The sequence below is a fragment of the Zootoca vivipara genome, chromosome 16, assembly GCF_965207765.1.
Source record: "Zootoca vivipara chromosome 16, rZooViv2.hap1.1, whole genome shotgun sequence".
NCBI classification, from domain to species: Eukaryota; Metazoa; Chordata; class Lepidosauria; order Squamata; family Lacertidae; genus Zootoca; species Zootoca vivipara.
The window spans coordinates 1,499,772-1,517,112 of record NC_142599.1 but is presented as its reverse complement, the minus strand read 5'-3'; the positions used below and the strand labels follow the sequence as shown (position 1 = coordinate 1,517,112).

Here is a 17,341-nt window from a genome sequence, read left to right as displayed (position 1 = left end):
GACTTCAACAAAGTTGTCCTACCGTGCTGGAAGATCCATTTCCCCTCCTGTTCCAGCTCTACTCCCAAGTATTTGTCCATTTAGCCTTCTATGGAGATGAGAGCAAGAGCCATCTCCCTTGGTGGGCAGGAATGGACCTCATCTTCCCTTTTCCCTAGGACACAGCAAGTGCCTGGACTCACCAATGATGTTGTGGCGGCAATGCGGGCAGGTGTGGTGCTGCAAAAGCCACGGGTCCACACACTTCCTGTGGAACCGATGAGCGCAGGGAATGACGCGCAGCTCCTGTGGAAGCAAACAGGGGAGCTGAAGGGGTGGAAACAGCCATGGACAGGGGCCTTTGTCTAGCTGGCTTTTGGCTCATTCAGAGCAGCTCAGAGATTCTCAAACCAGGACGACCAGGTGCACATCCTGGCAAACATCGTCTCTGCTCAGATGACAGGGAACTGCTCAGCCAGGTGCCACCTCAAAGGGTAGCAAATGGCATGAATAGGGCCCAAAGCCCCTTTTCCTTGCAGAACAAGGCTCCTCCCCCTCCCCACCACGCAGCCAGGAAGATTCTTGTGTTGCAAGCAGATGCCAGAGGCTCTCTTTACACAGCACACTCAAGACACCCACCAACAGCAACAGGGAGGCCAGCTGCCTTGCTAGAAGCTTCTGATGAAAAGCAGCCGGAAAGTGTTAACACCCTAGATGACACTTCCTTCCCCGGAGGGGAGGGGGAGAAGCTTTCTACGGCAGAGCAAGGCCACTTGCTCTCTTTCTCACCTCCCCATCCAGGTACTTCTCGAGGCAAATGGCGCAGTCAGAGGTGGAGCTGCTGCTCAGTGTGTCCAGGGCAGGGCAGCTGCCTTCGCTGGGCCCTTTCAGCTTAGACTTGAACTTCCGGGTCTCCATCTTCTCCAGGGCCTGCACAGCAAGCCTGTTCATGGAATTCTGCAACAGGAGAAACACGAGGGCATTCCTGGGAAGCAGAAGGAGGGCAGTCCCCATTCACTCAACCCCTGCATGACATTCTCAGCTCCAGGGTAAAGCAATGGCTGGGGGTATCCCCAGACATGACACAGGCCGTGAAGGGGGTGGGAATGGACTTATGTCCTTCTTTCCAACAGGCCACAGTATGGACTCCCTCCAGATGTTAACGTAATCACAGTATGGTACAGCTGGAAGGCACCTCCCAAGGGCCATCACAACTAATCTCATGCTGCTGAGCTCCAGCTTCCCTCAGCCTCAGCTCATATGGCCAACGGCCAGAGACACTGGGGATCTGAGGCCAACATCGGAAGGGGTCTGGAGCTGTTCCCCACCTCAAAGTAGTGCAATGCAGGGCCTGTTGCCTGCAGAGAGTCCATCCTGAAGCATGGAAGATCTGGGCAACACCCCTCCCAGCACCGTGAGCCCCCACTGGTTGCATTTGCACTTGGGGCAAGCCTCCCTCCCACCCCATTTAGGACGGGACTGACTGGGACTCACTGAGGATCCACATGCCATGAGGCTCTCTCTGCCAGCAACTCAGGCCTGGCTGCTAATGGGACCCTCCAGGGAATGCAAGAGCAAAAGCAATTGACACTGGCACATCAGGAAGGCTTTGAAATTACTACAAATGCATTTGCCAACAATGCCACTAACCTGTCTGTGCTAATTAAACCAACTCCCAAAACATAACATAGGACATTTCCAAACAACATTGACCAGCCAAACGAAAGCAGAGGTGATCCTTTCAGGCCTCCTTCAGTTCCCAAGCCAGAAGAGGAGCCACTTTTCTTTTCACCCAGACTGTTTACCCTAGTTAATCTTGACCAACCCTGCATGTTTCTACCTGCTCCCTCCAAAGGTGCCTTTTCCCCTCCTCCCTTTTAAATCCCTCACCTTCTCCAGTTCTTTTTGTCTCTTTGCAGCCTGCTTTCCCACTGCAGGAGCCTCCATCAGGACAGGACTGGTGCTTCTGGCTTTGTTGAAATGGCTGCTGGTGGTCATGGCAAGGAGGAAGCCAAGAACTCCCGCCTGTCCCATTACACTGGCCAGCCCTGGGCACCCAAAAAGCAGTGCAGACTCTAGACCCACCCCACAAAGCCAGAGGCAGTAGTAGAGCAGGTGTGCCCAGAAGGCCTTGGCCCCTCACACCCCAAGGCCAGCGGAGGTCAAAGCATTTCCTGCCAGGAAGCTGCCTGCTGTCCCCTTCCCAGAGCAGCCCCTCTTCCCCAGAGGAAGTGACTCACCTTCCCAACAAGACACAACTAGAGGCCCAGGCAGCTCTTCCTTACCTGGCTGCGGCGCTGCTTCAGTTTGATCTTGACCAGAAGAACAAGGCACACGAGAGAGACCACCACGAAAAAGGCCAAGAAAATCCCCATGTCGAAGTATTCGGTAGGTTGCTTAGAAGTAAAATCAGGGAGAGGAGGAGGCAAGAGATGGACAAATATCAGCAGGGTTAGCTTTTTTCCAGCTCAATGACATACGCCTTTTGGTTACATTCAAAGCAGCCTGAGATTGTTCAGCTGGCAGCAGCAGCTAACATTTTGAACTAAACTGGAATGGTTAAAGTCTGAGGCACGCCCCACACCCAAAATACTCCAAAAGGAATCCCAAGGTTTCAGAGTTTGCTGAAAGCTTTCATAAGAAATTCTCCAGGGTTTGTGCATGCACAGAACCTGTTTCCTATTCCTCTGACAAGTGTGTGTTTGCTGTTTGCAAAGATTTGTCCCTGACTGGTAGTGAGTTGAAGGGCAGGTGAAAATCCCACCTCAGAGACTTAGTTCACAGTCCTTGCCTGCAACCTCAGCCTTGCGAAAGTGGTGGCAAAAGTTCTTCGTGAGGGGCAGGGTTTGGCAAAGGGCTGTGACTCAGGGACAGAGCACCTGCCTTGGGCACAAAAGGTCCGGGTTCAATTCCTGACAACTTCAGGTAGCACTGGGAAAGATCTGTGACTTGAAGAATCAGAGACAAGCTCACTGCTAGGCAGCGTCAATGATACTAAGCTAAGATAGACCAAAGGTCTGACTGCATAAAATAGTTCTCTGTGCTCTCACTCTGTGAAAGGGAATTCTACATCCCAAAGCCAGGTGCTAATTCAGTCCATTTCTCTTCTGTGATGCATCAAGAGTTGAAATCAGCACCCTTCCCCATTACTAAATTCTCTGAGCAAACATTTTCATGACTGAATCAAGCCAGCTTTAGATGAAGAGGGCTCTCATGTATGGACGCCTCAACTTTTCATTGGGAAGTGATTTGCTCCTATGAGATTAGTTTTCATGGAAAGGCACTTTCAAAGACCCCACCCCCACTACAGGTGCTGAGCGGCCATACAAGGACTTTGCCCATTCACTCCAGTGCCTTTTTAAGCAACCATCACCCACCTGCCCACCAAGACCCAACCCTCCTTCCCAGCCTCCTACTAGGAATTGCTATGTCCAGCTCCACAAGCATCTGCCTGGCTGGCTACTCTTTCTTCCACTAGCTTCTGGTCTCAGGGCATCCAGAGATAACCATGCCCTCTTCATTTGGAGGCAACAAGACTTCTTTCCCACGCAGCAGCTGTTAACTGCAAGAGCCATTTCTACATCATATGCCACTAGAAAGCAATTGCTTGGATTTCATTATGCTCTTCTGAAGGCAGGGGAGGGTTTGGCTGATTTTAACTGCCTAGTACTAGCAGGTGAGAGTCCCTGAAGAATGTTTACTCAACCCAAACATGTTTCTCCTTCCCCTGGAGCGAGGCAGAGTGCCACTGGGTCAGAATCTTACAGCTCAGCTTCAGCCAAAAAATCCCTAAAAATGACCTTGACAAACTACACACTTTCAACTCCATTTGCAAACAAGAGGAAGTGAAAAAAGAGGCAGAATTCTAACTTAAGAAGACCAGCCCTCCACCGATGCCATGAGATCAGTCCAGTGGTGGTCCTTGGGGGGCCCTGATCAGCACCCAGGCCAAGAGGCAGGAGCCAAACAACCAGAAAAGGGAGCAGGGAGAAAGAAAGAAAGAAAGAGGGAGGTGCTGTTCTGGAGCATGTTGCAGTCTATTCAACTGGTGGGAGGGACTTATATTTTAATCTGAAGATTAATTTCCTAAACATTTCTATTATTTTTTGTTAACTTAAGGTTAAATACTGAGACCCCAGCTAGGCTTGCAGGGCCTTGCCCACCGGTTAGTGAGCTGCAATAAAGGAAAGGAGAAGAGCAGCCCACAGGGAGCCCCTGACAGGGGCCTGCCTGGGTCGCCTTACCGGTGGAGGCCGGTGCTGAATCCTGGCACGGGCCACCTTCTGCTTGTTGACAATGTTCATCAATTTGACAGCATCTGCTCCTTTCACATACACAATGGGCCTTTTCAAGGGGTCTTCCAAGCCCTGGTTCAACTAGAAGAAAATGGCGAAAGGTTAAGCTATTCCCCGCAAATCAACCTTTTTCTGGCAATGAAGCAGATTGCAGGCTGACCAAGAAACACCAGTCCCCCATCAGCAGAGGACCAACAATGATGAGCACACGCCCCCTTCACCACACAAACACACTGGATCCTGCATACCTGGTCAATTGCATCTGGGTTCTCGGATACGTCAAAGATGACAGCTGTGGCCCCTCTTTGAACTGCCCGCTTGGCCTACAGGAAGTGGAGAGGGAAAGATGGAGGGAGTGACAGAAAAAGAATCAACTCAGCCCCTCTTGCCTTCCCAGCCTGTCAACAGCAGCTCAAGGAGGAGAAAAAATCCCCTCCCAAGAAAGGCAGCTCCTTGCACTGGCCACAAGAGGTCAGTCATGAGCTGGAAAAGCCTCCCCATGGTGCCCCAAAGCTAAGCCAGTGGCAGGAACTGCCCCTCAAATCTTCACTCACATGTCATCTGACACAAAGGCCGCTGGTCTTCAAAGGAAAACTCAACCCTCTGCAGTGTGACGTGAAGTATTTCCCTTCCTCTCCAGCCTTTTGTGTAGTTTTGACCACACAAACTGGGTCCAACAAGCACCTCATCCTTGCCCACCCCCTCCTGAAATGGCACACTGTCCTAAAAAACTTGGAGGGGGTGTGCAAAGAGCAGAGATCTCAAAGCATGTCATTCTCAGAGCCACCCCGCCCTGCCCATAAAACAACACCTGCACACACACACACACACACACACACACACACCCCACTTCCAACTCTTTGGATCTGCTGGCGGAACAGTCCAGGGCAGTTATGCCAAGGCTGATGCCACCCAGATGAGAGCTCCTCTGTTGAGTAAGAAAGGAAGCCAGGACAACACACACACCCCGCCATTGCCCGGTTTGAGAGCCCCCAGCGCAGAGTGAGAGATTTGGGTGGCTTGCCCAGGCGGGGAGGCTCCACTCCTGCATTCCAGTGTGCTCCGCGCTCCACAGCTTCGCTGCAACTTGGCCTGACCTTCCAGGTTTCCCTGGCAGGAGATCAAAGCAGAGAAGCCACAAACACACCACAGAATGCAGAGCCCTCCGCCCTCCCTCCCTCTTCCATTTCCTCCTCTGCTCTGCTCTCAGACAAGCTTTGAAGCCACAGGAGGAGCAGCAGCAGCAGCATGGAGCAGGCTGGAGCCTGACCCCCCCCCCAATGCAACTTGGCACACAGGAGGTATCTCCGCCAGCCCACCACCTGCTGGGGGGGGGGGGTGACAGGACTACACAGGTGGCTGCCTGCCTGCCTGCCTGCCCCACCACAAGAAGGAAGAATAGGAGGAGGTGAATGCCTTCTCCCTCCCCTCCCTGGCAGGGTAATTAAAGTGGAAAGAGGCCTTTGACACACACACACACACACACACACACACACACACACACACACACACCCCTTCAGCAGCAGAGCCCAGATGAGATGTGGGGCAAGAAGCTGAATCCCTCCCCCTGGGAGAGGGTAATTAAAGTGGAAAGAGGCCTTTGACACACACACACACACACACACACACACACACACACACACACACACACCCCTTCAGCAGCAGAGCCCAGATGAGATGTGGGGCAAGAAGCTGAATCCCTCCCCCTGGGAGAGAATGACGGGGAGGGGAGGGGAGGGGAGAGCTAGAAAGACAGGCAAGTTGTGCCTTCCCCTTCCACCCCAGGAGAGAGGCTGCTCTCCTCCTTTGCCTGCAGCCCAGGGCTCCCTGTGGATGGGCTATATGTGAACCCCCTCCTTTAAAGAGGGGCTGGGTTGGCCAGAGGGTGCTTGGGAAACTGCCTTCCCCTTCCCCTGGCCTTTTGACACTTGGCTCAAAGTATCCTGGACCCCAAATAAGTGAGAGCAGAGGAGGGCTACCGACTTATGGCCAAGATTCTCTTTCTGCTTTTATACAAGGGACAAATTCACGGTGGTGGCAGCAGTTCTGGAACAGCATTTCCAGAGTTTTCACATTTAAGGCAGCCTCAGCTCACATTAGATACCTGCCACCTGGTACAAGACACAGAGCCTTGGAAGGAAGGAATGCCACCCATTTCTGCTGCAGCTTGGCAGGTTTTTGCTCCAGGTACAAAAAAGGAAGGGGGGGCAGTTGCACCCTGGGCTTCCTGCCATGCGTACGGATGGGCTGGATGAAAGCAGTGCCCTCTTTTCAAAGGCATAATCTGGTCCCCCCAATGCTGCACTGACAAGAAGGGGGAGAGAGAAGGGGGAGGAGGAAAACAACAAGAGAGTCAGCAGTGATGAGTCAAAGGCGGCTCCTCCGCCTCCTCAGTACCAATTTCACTGGCAGCTTTGTGAGCAAGGCCTCATCTCCACTATTCATTGAAAGCAGGATCATGCCACATTAAACAGTCATTGCTTCCTGGGAAGTGCAGCTTGTTCAAGGTGCTGAGACTTACTAGGTAAAGGGACCCCTGACCATTGGGTCCAGTCATGACAGACTCTGGGGTTGCGGCGCTCATCGCGTTATTGGCCAAGGGAGCCAGTGTACAGCTTCTGGGTCATGTGGCCAGCATGACAAAGCCGCTTCTGGCGAACCAGAGCAGGGCATGGAAACGCTGTTAACCTTCCCTATTTATCTACTTGCACTTTGAGGTGCTTTCGAACTGCTAGGTTGGCAGGAGCTGGGACAGAGCAACGGGAGCTCACCCTGTCGTAGGGATTCGAACCGCCGACCTTCTGATCAGCAAGCCCTAGGCTCAGTGGTTTAACCCACAACACCACCCTACAACTCCCAGAGTTTTATTTTATTACATTAATTTATTAAATTTGTATACCGCCCTTCATCTGAAGATCACAGGGCAGTACACAACATAAACATCCAAAATGAGAACACAAAATGCACACCAAAACAACAAGAAGCCCTGGGAAGAGGGACCGTAGCTCTGTGAGGGGACTAAGCTGAATAGGGCTGTGTGTGAATCTGAACTTATTCTGTGGTTTATTACTATGGATCGTGGCATAGGGAAGAAAAATGACGTAACTCTAATATTACTCCATGACGCTCCATGAAGACGCTCCATGAGGACCTCGGCACAAGTCTGATCTCAAAACATGTCCAGAAGGCATTCAGGAAACGTCCTGAGCTCCTCCTGCCTTGCATAAAGGTCAGCACATGCAAAATTAGTTGCCATTGCAGTCTCTTCACCATCTGACAATGGTTAAGACAACTTGAAGTCAGAGAGCAGACAAAAGATAACCAGTTCAGTCACAGCCCTCTAGGATGATTTTCTTTCAAACACTAAATTTGGAAGGTGAGCAAGGTGAAGCTGGGCAGGAACTCTGGGGGAAAGACAACAGGACTATTGGAAATGGTAGAAATTGCTCATCTCAAGGCCCCCCTCCCTTCTCCATTGGGATGCCTTGACCAAAATCAGCCGGCTCTCCGAGACCCACAGAAGACCTTCATTAAGTGATCACAAGGAAGGAAGACATGTTATAGGGCAGGGATCCCCTTCCTCCCCTCCCTTTCCATTTCTTAACTTAGCAGCAGTGTGGGTCCTGCTGCCAAAACTGTCACGCTCATGTCCCTTTGAAAAAAGGGAATAATATTCCACTCTTCAGATCAAGGTGTGGGTACATTGTAGGATTTCCTGCCTGCTTAAACTGTAATTTTGCTGTCTGAAGCAGCTTTACAGGCGTCTCCCCACTTACCTGCATTCAACTCGCAGGCCACCACATATTATGAGCAGCACCAGGAAATAGTGAAATCGATCAATTTAAACTGCAAAAATTGCGTGAAGAGCAGCAAAACAGCTAGCAATCCCAGGAGCCTTTGCAACTGCAATCCCTCTACACCAGAGCCGTAGCTCGGTGATCTTGCGCCCCTGGCAGAACTGTACAGATTGTGCCCCCTGGCAACGGACAAATTAGCTCTTCTTTCCGCCTCTCCTCCAAACCCCCCTCCACTCATTCAAAGCTATTGTACTTCCAACCTTACTGTATGCTTGTGAAATATGGACCACTTATAAATGCCATCTCCAACTCCTTGAAAGATCAATGGTATCTCCGAAAATTTTTACACATCACTTGAGAAGACAGCCAAACTAATGCCAGTGTACTGGAAGAAGCAAAGCTCACCAGTGTTGAAGCAATGATTCTTCAACATCAACTTCGTTAGACTGGTCATGTTGTGCAGAAGCCTGATGATCGTCTTCCAAAGCAACTACTCTATTCCAAACTTAAAAATGGAAAGTGTAATGTCGGTGGTCAACACAAGAAGTTTAAAGACTGTCTCAAGGCATATCTTTAAAAATTGAGTATAAACACTGACAAATGAGAAGCACTGGCTTGCGAGCGCAATAGCCTTTACCAAAGGTGTCATGGGCTTTGAAGATGCTCAAATTCAGGACATGTGCTAAGAGAACAGCACACTTGGCAAATCCACACCATGATCAACTCCCGCACGGAAACCAATGTCCCCACGGTGGAAGGACGTGTGGATCCAGAATTGGCCTCCACAGTCGCTTACGGACCCACTGTTAAAACCGTGTATATGGAAAACAATCTTACTCGGCTACGAGGGATCGCCAAATAAGAAGAAAATGTGATGTAAAATGGCCTGATGGGGCCCAGTGCTCCCACTCTGCAGATGGCCACCTTAACCAGCCAAAGCTTCAGGGAACTGGAAGGGACAACATGAAAGGCTTGCCCAGGTTTGCTCCTCCTTGGGGCTGGAATGAGGAGAGGGAGCAAGGACAAGAAAGGAAAGGAAAGGGAAAAGGGAAAGGAAGGAAAAGGGGGAAAGGAAAGGAAAGATGAGAGAGACAGTTTCTCCAGCCAAGCCAGCAAAGCCTTTCCTGTAAAAGCAGACAGAGGCAGGCAATTAGAGAGGATTCTTAACTTGGCACACAAGAGAGAGAAAGAGAGAGTACAGGATTAGAGCAGAAATAGGAGAAATAAAGGGCAAACTGTCCAGTATTGAATCATAGAATCATAGTTTTGGAAGAGACCACAAGGGCCATCCAGTCCAACCCCCTGCCGAGCAGGAAACACCATCAAAGCATACTTGACATATGAGCTGTCAAGCCTCTGCTTAAAGACCTCCAAAGAAGGAGACTCCACCACACTCCTTGGCAGCAAATTCCACTGTCGAACATCTATTACTGTCAGGAAGGTCTTCCTAATGTTTATGTCTTTCTTGTAGTTTGAATCCATTGCTCCATGTCCAGTTCTCTGGAGCAGCAGAAAAAAAACCTTTCACCCTCCTCTATATGACATCCTTTTATATATTTGAACATTGCTGTATATTCCTGCTTATAAGACTACTTTTTAACCCAGGAAAATCTTCTCAAAAGTCGGGGGACGTCTTATACGCCGGGTCGTATTTATTATATGGCGAGTATATCCCAAACTCTTTATTTTAACTGGAAAAGTTGGGGGTTGTCTTATACACCCAGTCTTCTTATACGCCGGAATATACGGTACATTTCCAAGCACAATTCAAAGTGTTGGTGCTGACCTTTAAAGCCCTAAACGGCATCTCCACCCCCATTGTTCTGCCCAGACACTGAGGTCCAGCTCAGAGGGCTTTCTGGCAGTTCCCTCACTGCAAGAATTGAGGTTACAGGGAACCAGGCAGAGGGCCTTCTCTGTACTGGCACCTGCCCTGTGGAACGTCCTCCCATCAGATGTCGAAGAAATAAACAACTATCTGACTTTTAGAAGACATCTGAAGACACCACTGTTTAGGGAAGTTTTTAATGACTGGTGTTTTATTGTATTTTTTATATTTTGTTGGAAGCCGTCCAGAGAAACCAAGCCAGATGGGTGGGGTCTAAATAAATTTTTATTATTAGCCAAAGAGATTCCTTCATGCCAAAGAATGCCCTGTTAGCCAGGGGAAGCCTTCTTCTGTCAATCACTGCCCCCCCCCCCGCAACATACAATAGGCAGCACTGCCAGGGGCGTAGCCAGGATCAAAATTAGGGGGGCAAGGGGCGGGGCCAAGGCACAGGAGGGGAGGGGCCACAGTGGGGCAAGGAAAGCCATGGTCATTCAGGGGTGAGGGGGCGCCAGGATCAGCCCAAAATTGGGCTGCTCCGACCCCCTCCTCCCCCAGCAGGGGCGAGGGGGCGGCAGGATCAGCCCAAAACCGGGCTGCTCCGACCCCCTCCTCTCCCTCCGCGATCACCGGGGCGGGTGGAGGGAAAGCCCCAGAGCCGCGTAAAGTGTTTGGCTGGCTTTTCCTCCACCCGCCCCACAGCCAGCGAGAAGGGAGATGTCCTCTAGCCAGCTGGCTGTGGGGCGGGCGGAGGGAAAGCCAGCCAAATGCTTTGCGCGGCTCTGGGGCTTTCCTTCCACCCGCCCCACAGCCAGCCAGGGAGACGGCACCGGGCAGCGGGGCAGGCTGGGCAGCGGCCCTGCTTCTAGGGGGGCAACTGCCCCCTCCTGCCCCCCTGCCTACGCCCATGAGCACTGCCCCTTTCCTCCCCCCATCCCAGCAGCTGCTTTGGTCCCTGAGAACCATCTTCCCTTCCCTATCGCCTAGGAAAGCTGCTATGTGCCCAGCCTGGCTCTGCAGGGTTCCTGCTCCTGCTCCCTGGATGGCTCTTGCGGAGGCCATGCCACTCCGTGTCCCAAATTCACATGTTGCTTCGTTTCAAAAGGAAGAGTTATTACAAAACTGGAAACTTCTCTCCACACAATCAGAGGAACATAGTTGCATTGCAGAAGCCTTGGGACAAGGATTACAGAAAAACAAAAACAGAAACCCTTCCACCTCTGATTAGGGGTCTCATTTGCCAAATCCGTTCCACAGCAACCAGCTGAGATGGAAGGCGTTGCTTGGAGAACGTCTCCCAGCAGGTTGGCTCCTTTTTGGGAAGCCTGCTCCAAGCAAATGATTCTGGTGACAGAGAGGCAAAGGGCCTGCGGGTTGTTCCCCCTGGCCTTGCGTCGCAGGAATAGTGAGATAAAAAGCTTGACCAGGAAAGCCAGACCCATTTTCTCCTGCACGCTGGCATTCTCTCCTCTGCCCTCTCTGCCAGCCGTGCCTATTTGCCTGGCGCCCAGCCCCCTCACCACGGACACTGCGGTGCTGGTGGTTGCGGCCATGGCTTGTGACGGGAGCGCTAACTTGCAAGAGGTTAACCTCTGCCAATAAACAGGCAGGCAAGCTCATTAGTCCCTTGCAGAATTGACTTCCAGCAAAGGAGCAGTCGGGAGACCGCTCTTTTAAAGTCCTGCCTCCAACCCACGGTGTCATGTATGACTTCATGTGTAGGGTGGGTGGGAGTTAACCCCCAAACGGCCTCATGGGCCAAGTGGGGAGGCCTAGTGGGCCAAATTTAGCCAGTAGGCCAGAGGTTCCCCACATGGTTCCACATGGTCTACTTGGGAGGTTTCAGTCCAAGTGAGCAGAGTGGCCGAGGGAACCGCTGGTGTTCTTGGATTCCAGAGCAGAGCTGAGGTGCAATTCCAAACTAAACACAAGCGACCTGTACAGTCAAAAAGGAAACCCCTCCCTCCTGGTTCCTCCTTTGCAAGCTAAATAAATGGAAAGACCCAGCATTGGCTATGGGTCTCTTGCTCCCTTCTTGCCTCCTGACAGTGGACGTAGAAGACAGCCATTGTGACTAGAAGCCATTGACCGCCTTGCAGCTATCATATGCTTATTCATAACACAAATTCTCTCCTTGATCATGCTTTCCACTAATTTATTACCCAGAAGAGATGCTAGCCCAACAACTCACATGTTTCCCCACTCCCCACCCCAGATTACTTTTTAAACATTGGCCATATTGCTCACTTCCCAAGAAGCCCAACTTCAGTGAAAGTTGCAAATCTTCTTAGAAAGCCAAAATGAGCCAAAATCCCACCCCACCCCCCGATTGGGGGGGGGGGAGTCACTGCTAACACAGAGAAGCATCTCTCCACAGACAAGTTCGGGTATTTCTGACTCCCAAAATATGGGAAGAATTTATTTAGCTAAGGATCCTGAAAGCCGCCCCCTCGATGGAGAGGTTTTGGCCGGCCTCCCCGTCCTTTCGCCAAAATCTCCAGGAAAAGGAAGGGCTGATAGGGAGCAACCTGGTGTTGACAACTCCAGAGAGGCAGCCTCTGCTCCTTCCCCCCACAACACGAAGGGCTGGTGGCAGGGGTGGGGTGTCTCTTTGAAGCAGCCGCACCAGGCACTTTTCACGGTGGCCATGGAAACAGACTCAGTGGGTTCCCAGCCTGGGAACCAAGCCGTAGCAGCAGCAGCAGCAGCAGCAGAAACAGCAGCCTGTGCGCCACCATGGCTCAAAGCAACCTTCTCCACCCCACCTCCGAAGGAAGAGGGGGACAAAGGCAGGGAGCAGGATTAGCATAGCAGAAAATCTTGCCCAGAGGGGGCCAGGGCTTCTTCTGCTCTTCTCCCCTCTCTGCCTGACGGTTCTATTCAGAAGATCATCGGATCAGTCAAGAACAGCCCTTGAGACGCCTTGATCAGTCAATGGGGCAACACCCTCCGCAAAAGCTTCCACGGCATCCCTTCCAAACACCCCCACCTGCCACAGCACCCACAGAGCCAAGTCCTTAGAGAGAAGGGCAGGGAAGGGTGCTGGTCTTGCTGCTCCCACTTTGAAATGAAGAATGGGGGGTTAATACCCAGTTCAACAGAGGAGTCAGAGCCTGGGGGGGGGGGCTCTTCCCCGTAGAAAAGTAGCAGTAGCACCATTGCCATTCTTGCACAATGCTTCAGGCTCAAGGGAGCACCCGAGCACAAACACACAATCGTAGAATCATAGAATTGTACAGCTCACTAAGCCCTCTCTCACAGCCAGCCACCGTCCGCCACCTGCCTTTATCACAGGAATCATGAGCAGGGATGCCCTCTTGGCCTCCTCATGCTGCTGAACTACAACTCCCAACAGCCCCCATGGCCAATGGTCAGGGCTGATGGGAGTTGTAGTCCAGCAGCATCCGGAGGGCCCCCACAGTTCCTCAGTCCTGCCCTAGGGGAATCCTATTCCTCACCCTGGAAAGGAGCAGGGCCCTTAGCAACTGGAAGCCAGGATGCTCCCTGCATGCTCCCTTGGTGTCCTCACCCCCACTGGGCCTGGTCAGCCTCACCAGGAAGGGTACTTTCCCTAAAAGAAACATCAGTCTGATGCAGCAAAGGTATCCACTCAGTACTCTTCACTGCTGGGGCCCCCGGGGGGGGGGGGTAAGTCCTCCACTTTAGAAGTCAGAAAGTAACACAGCTTCTTCCACCAGTGGACACCAGTCTGCCCAAATGAACAGTGGGGGGTGAGGAACCACTGACCCAATGCAGGTATTCCCTGGGGGCCCTTGCTGCCTCGAGAGCTGCTGGGGGAGGGTGCCCATAGCCCACATTCTCCAAGGGAAACAGAACCTGCATAGAAGAACAAGTCAAGCCCTTCTGGCTCAGCTGCCCATTGCACAGTGCCAAGTAAAACCAGCATCAACCTCTCACACTTTTCCAGGTGGGGAGGAACCTCATAGGCATTCTTTTTTTTTTAAGGTATGCCTCAGCCCTGCCAATGGCCCTCTGGCAAGAGTCAAGACTGCTGCTCCCTGCCACTCCCCTCCCCTCCCCACCCCAGGGCTGTTCTTTGCCTGGTGCTGCTCCCCAAGGCTGTCCAGGCTTTAGCCTCACTGACCACCACAGCTCTTGGTCTGCCAGCAGCCATTTGCAGCCACAGCTGAGGCTGGGGGGGGGCAGTGATGGCTCCCTTGCAGCGATGCCTGCGGCTGTCTTCCCAAAAGGAGGCATCTTGGAATGCATCCAGCTTGACCTTTGCCACAAAACACAGACTTAGAGTTGGAAATATGCCAGCTTCTAAGTTTGGCAAGAGCAACGTCAGGAGATGGAAACGTAAAGTTGAACAGCCTCTCTGGCAAGGAAGAGTCATGCATGGACTACTAGGGTTATTCTCCAGTGGAGGGACACTCTCAGGTGCCTCTGCCTGACCAATGGGGAGGGGATAGGAGGGCCAAGGAGGGAGATCGACATTATTAAAAGCAGCAGTGGGCTGGGGCGCTTAGTGCCTTACAACAGACCTGGCCTTAGACAGACACCCAGCATCTGGTGGGAGTGAGGGTTCACTCTGAATCTGAAGGAAAGGATGTTCTTGGGGAGGAACGGAAACAGATTACAACGTGGCAGCCCTAAACAATCCAGCATAAAAGCACTGAATCTGCACCTTCTGGGGGAACATTCCTTCATTGCCCATTTGGACAGTGCAATGCACACCGAATCTCCTGCACCTCACAAGGGTTGGGAGGAATGTTTTTGCCATGAAACTTAAAAACCTCCTCAGGAGGGCTTTAAACTGACTTATGTGGGGAAGGGAGACAGTAGTCCTGAAGGTAGGAGTCTATCAAATGCTGAAGATGATCATCCAAATGTAAAGGACCAAAAGGAGCAAACAGCATGCAGACTTAGTGGTGGGAGGAAAAAATCCTTAAATAAGAGACATGGGGGGAATGATCGATGGTCTTCAATGTCTGTATACTAATGCACAGAGCATGGGAAATAAACAAGATGAATTTGAGCTCTTGGTACAGCAAACTAAATACGACATAATAAGCATCACTGAAACCTGGTGGGATGAGTTTCATGATTGGAATGTAGTAATAGAGGGATACAATCTATTTCGGAGAAATCGACCAAACAGGAAAGGAGGAGGAGTGGCGTTATACGTCAGGGATGTGTATACCTGTGAAGAGATCCAGGATTTAAAACTTCAAAGCCATATTGAGAGTATCTGGGTCAAAAATAAGAGAGAGAAAAACAGTGATCTCATTGTGGGAGTTTACTATAGCTCCCCAAGCCAAACTGAGGACACAGATGAAGCCTTCCTGGAACAGATGACCAAGCATTCAAAAGGAAGTGAGATAGTAGTACAGTGGTACCTTGACTTACGAAGACGATCCGTTCCGCAGCCGTCTTCGTAAGTCGAGGTTTTTGGATGTCGAAATGCGCGGTCGGCGCAGGTGCAGAACGCGCGCGGTGGGCGCGCGTGGCAAAAAGACTTCCGGTGTTGTCGACTTTGGAAGTCGAGTCCTTCGGATGTCGAGGTATGACTGTAATGGGGGATTTCAACTATCCTGATATTTATTGGAAGTCAAACTCAGCAAAGAGTATAAGGTCGAACAGATTCCTCACTTGCCTTGCAGACAACTTCATTGTCCAGAAAGTGGGAGAAGCAACAAGAGGATCAGCCATTTTAGATCTGATTCTAACCAATAGTGAGGACCTGGTTAGTGGGGTAGAAGTGGCAGGATCATTAGGTGGGAGTGATCATGCTCTTCTGGAGTTTATTGTTCAGCGGAAAGGAGCAACCAAGCATACTAAGACTCAAATCCTAGACTTTAAGAAAGCCGACTTCAGAAAACTTAGGGAAACGCTGGGTGAGATCCCATGGACAGAAATACTAAAAGGGAAGGGAGTTCATGATGGTTGGGAGTTCGTTAAAAGGGAGATATTAAAAGCACAACTTCAGGCAATACCAACGAGACGGAAACATGGAAGGTGCCTAAAGAAGCCAGGGTGGCTATCTAAAGAACTTTTAACTGAGTTAAGATTTAAAAGGGATATGTACAAAAAATGGAAAAGGGGGGAAATCACCAGAGAGGAATTCAAACATATAGCCAGCACGTGTAGAGACAAAGTCAGAAAAGCTAAAGCACAGAATGAACTCAGGCTCGCCAGAGAGATTAAAAGCAACAAAAAGGGCTTTTATGGGTATGTTCGTAGCAAAAGGAAGAACAAGGAAACAGTGGGGTCACTTAGAGGAGAAGATGGTGAAATGCAAACAGGGGACAGAGAAAGGGCAGAACTCCTCAATGCTTTCTTTGCCTCAGTCTTCTCCAAAAAAGAAAACAATGCCCGACCTGAAGAATATGGAGCAGATGATTCAGCAGGGGAAACACAGCCCAGAATAAGTAAGGACCCAAGAATACTTGGCTAGTTTAGATGTATTCAAGTCTCCGGGCCAGATGAACGACATCCAAGAGTATTAAAAGATCTGGCAGAGGTGATTTCCGAACCACTGGCAGTAATCTTTGAGAATTCCTGGAGAACAGGCGAAGTCCCAGCAGACTGGAGGAGGGCAAATGTTATCCCTACTTTCAAAAAGGGGAAAAGAGAGGACCCAAACAATTACCGCCCAGTCAGCCTGACATCAATATCAGGAAAGATTATGGAGCAGATCATTAAGCAAACGGTCTGTGAGCACCTAGAAAGGAACGCTGTGATCACTAAAAGTCAGCATGGGTTTCTGAAAAATAGGTCATGTCAGACTAATCTGACTTCATTTTTTGACAGAATTACAAGCCTGGTAGATGAAGGGAACGCTGTGGATGTAGCCTATCTTGATTTCAGCAAGGCCTTTGACAAGGTGCCCCATGATATTCTTGTAAAGAAGCTGGTAAAATGTGGGCTAGACAATGCTACCATTCAGTGGATTTGTAACTGGCTGACTGACCGAACCCAAAGGGTGCTCATCAATGGCTCCTCCTCATCCTGGAGAGAAATGACTAGTGGGGTGCCACAGGGTTCTGTCTTGGGCCCAGTCTTATTCAACATCTTTATCAATGACTTGGATGATGGGCTTGAGGGCATCCTGAGCAAGTTTGCAGATGACACCAAATTGGGAGGGGTGGCTAATACCCCAGAGGACAGGATCACACTTCAAAATGACCTTAACAGATTAGACAACTGGGCCAAATCAAACAAGATGAATTTTAACAGGGAGAAATGTAAAGTACTACACTTGGGCAAAAAAATGAAAGGCACAAATACAGGATGGGAGACACCTGGCTTGAGAGCAGTACATGTGAAAAGGATCTAGGAGTCTTGTTAGACCACAAACTTGACATGAGTCAACAGTGTGATGCAGCAGCTAAAAAAGCCAATGCAATTCTGGGCTGCATCAATAGGAGTATAGCATCTAGATCAAGGGAAGTAATAGTACCACTGTATTCCGCTTTGGT

At 50.7% G+C, this 17,341-nt stretch overlaps 1 protein-coding gene across 4 annotated transcripts in view; it reads right to left on the bottom strand.

The window, feature by feature from the left end:
- Positions 1-17,341, bottom strand: part of ZNRF3 (zinc and ring finger 3) — a 70,023-nt gene that overhangs the window by 3,354 nt on the left and 49,328 nt on the right. For 3 of the 4 annotated variants that reach the window (XM_088659344.1, XM_035098012.3, XM_035098013.3), the window contains exons 3-7: positions 4,523-4,597; positions 4,224-4,355; positions 2,265-2,375; positions 769-936; positions 183-285 (exon numbers count right to left, since the gene is read on the bottom strand). In XM_088659344.1, the coding sequence (XP_088515470.1) occupies positions 183-285; positions 769-936; positions 2,265-2,375; positions 4,224-4,355; positions 4,523-4,597 (589 nt within the window). Of the gene's footprint in view, positions 1-182; positions 286-768; positions 937-2,264; positions 2,376-4,223; positions 4,356-4,522; positions 4,598-8,476; positions 8,560-17,341 lie in introns of those variants that run through there. The other variant, XM_088659345.1, reaches the window with a different exon arrangement.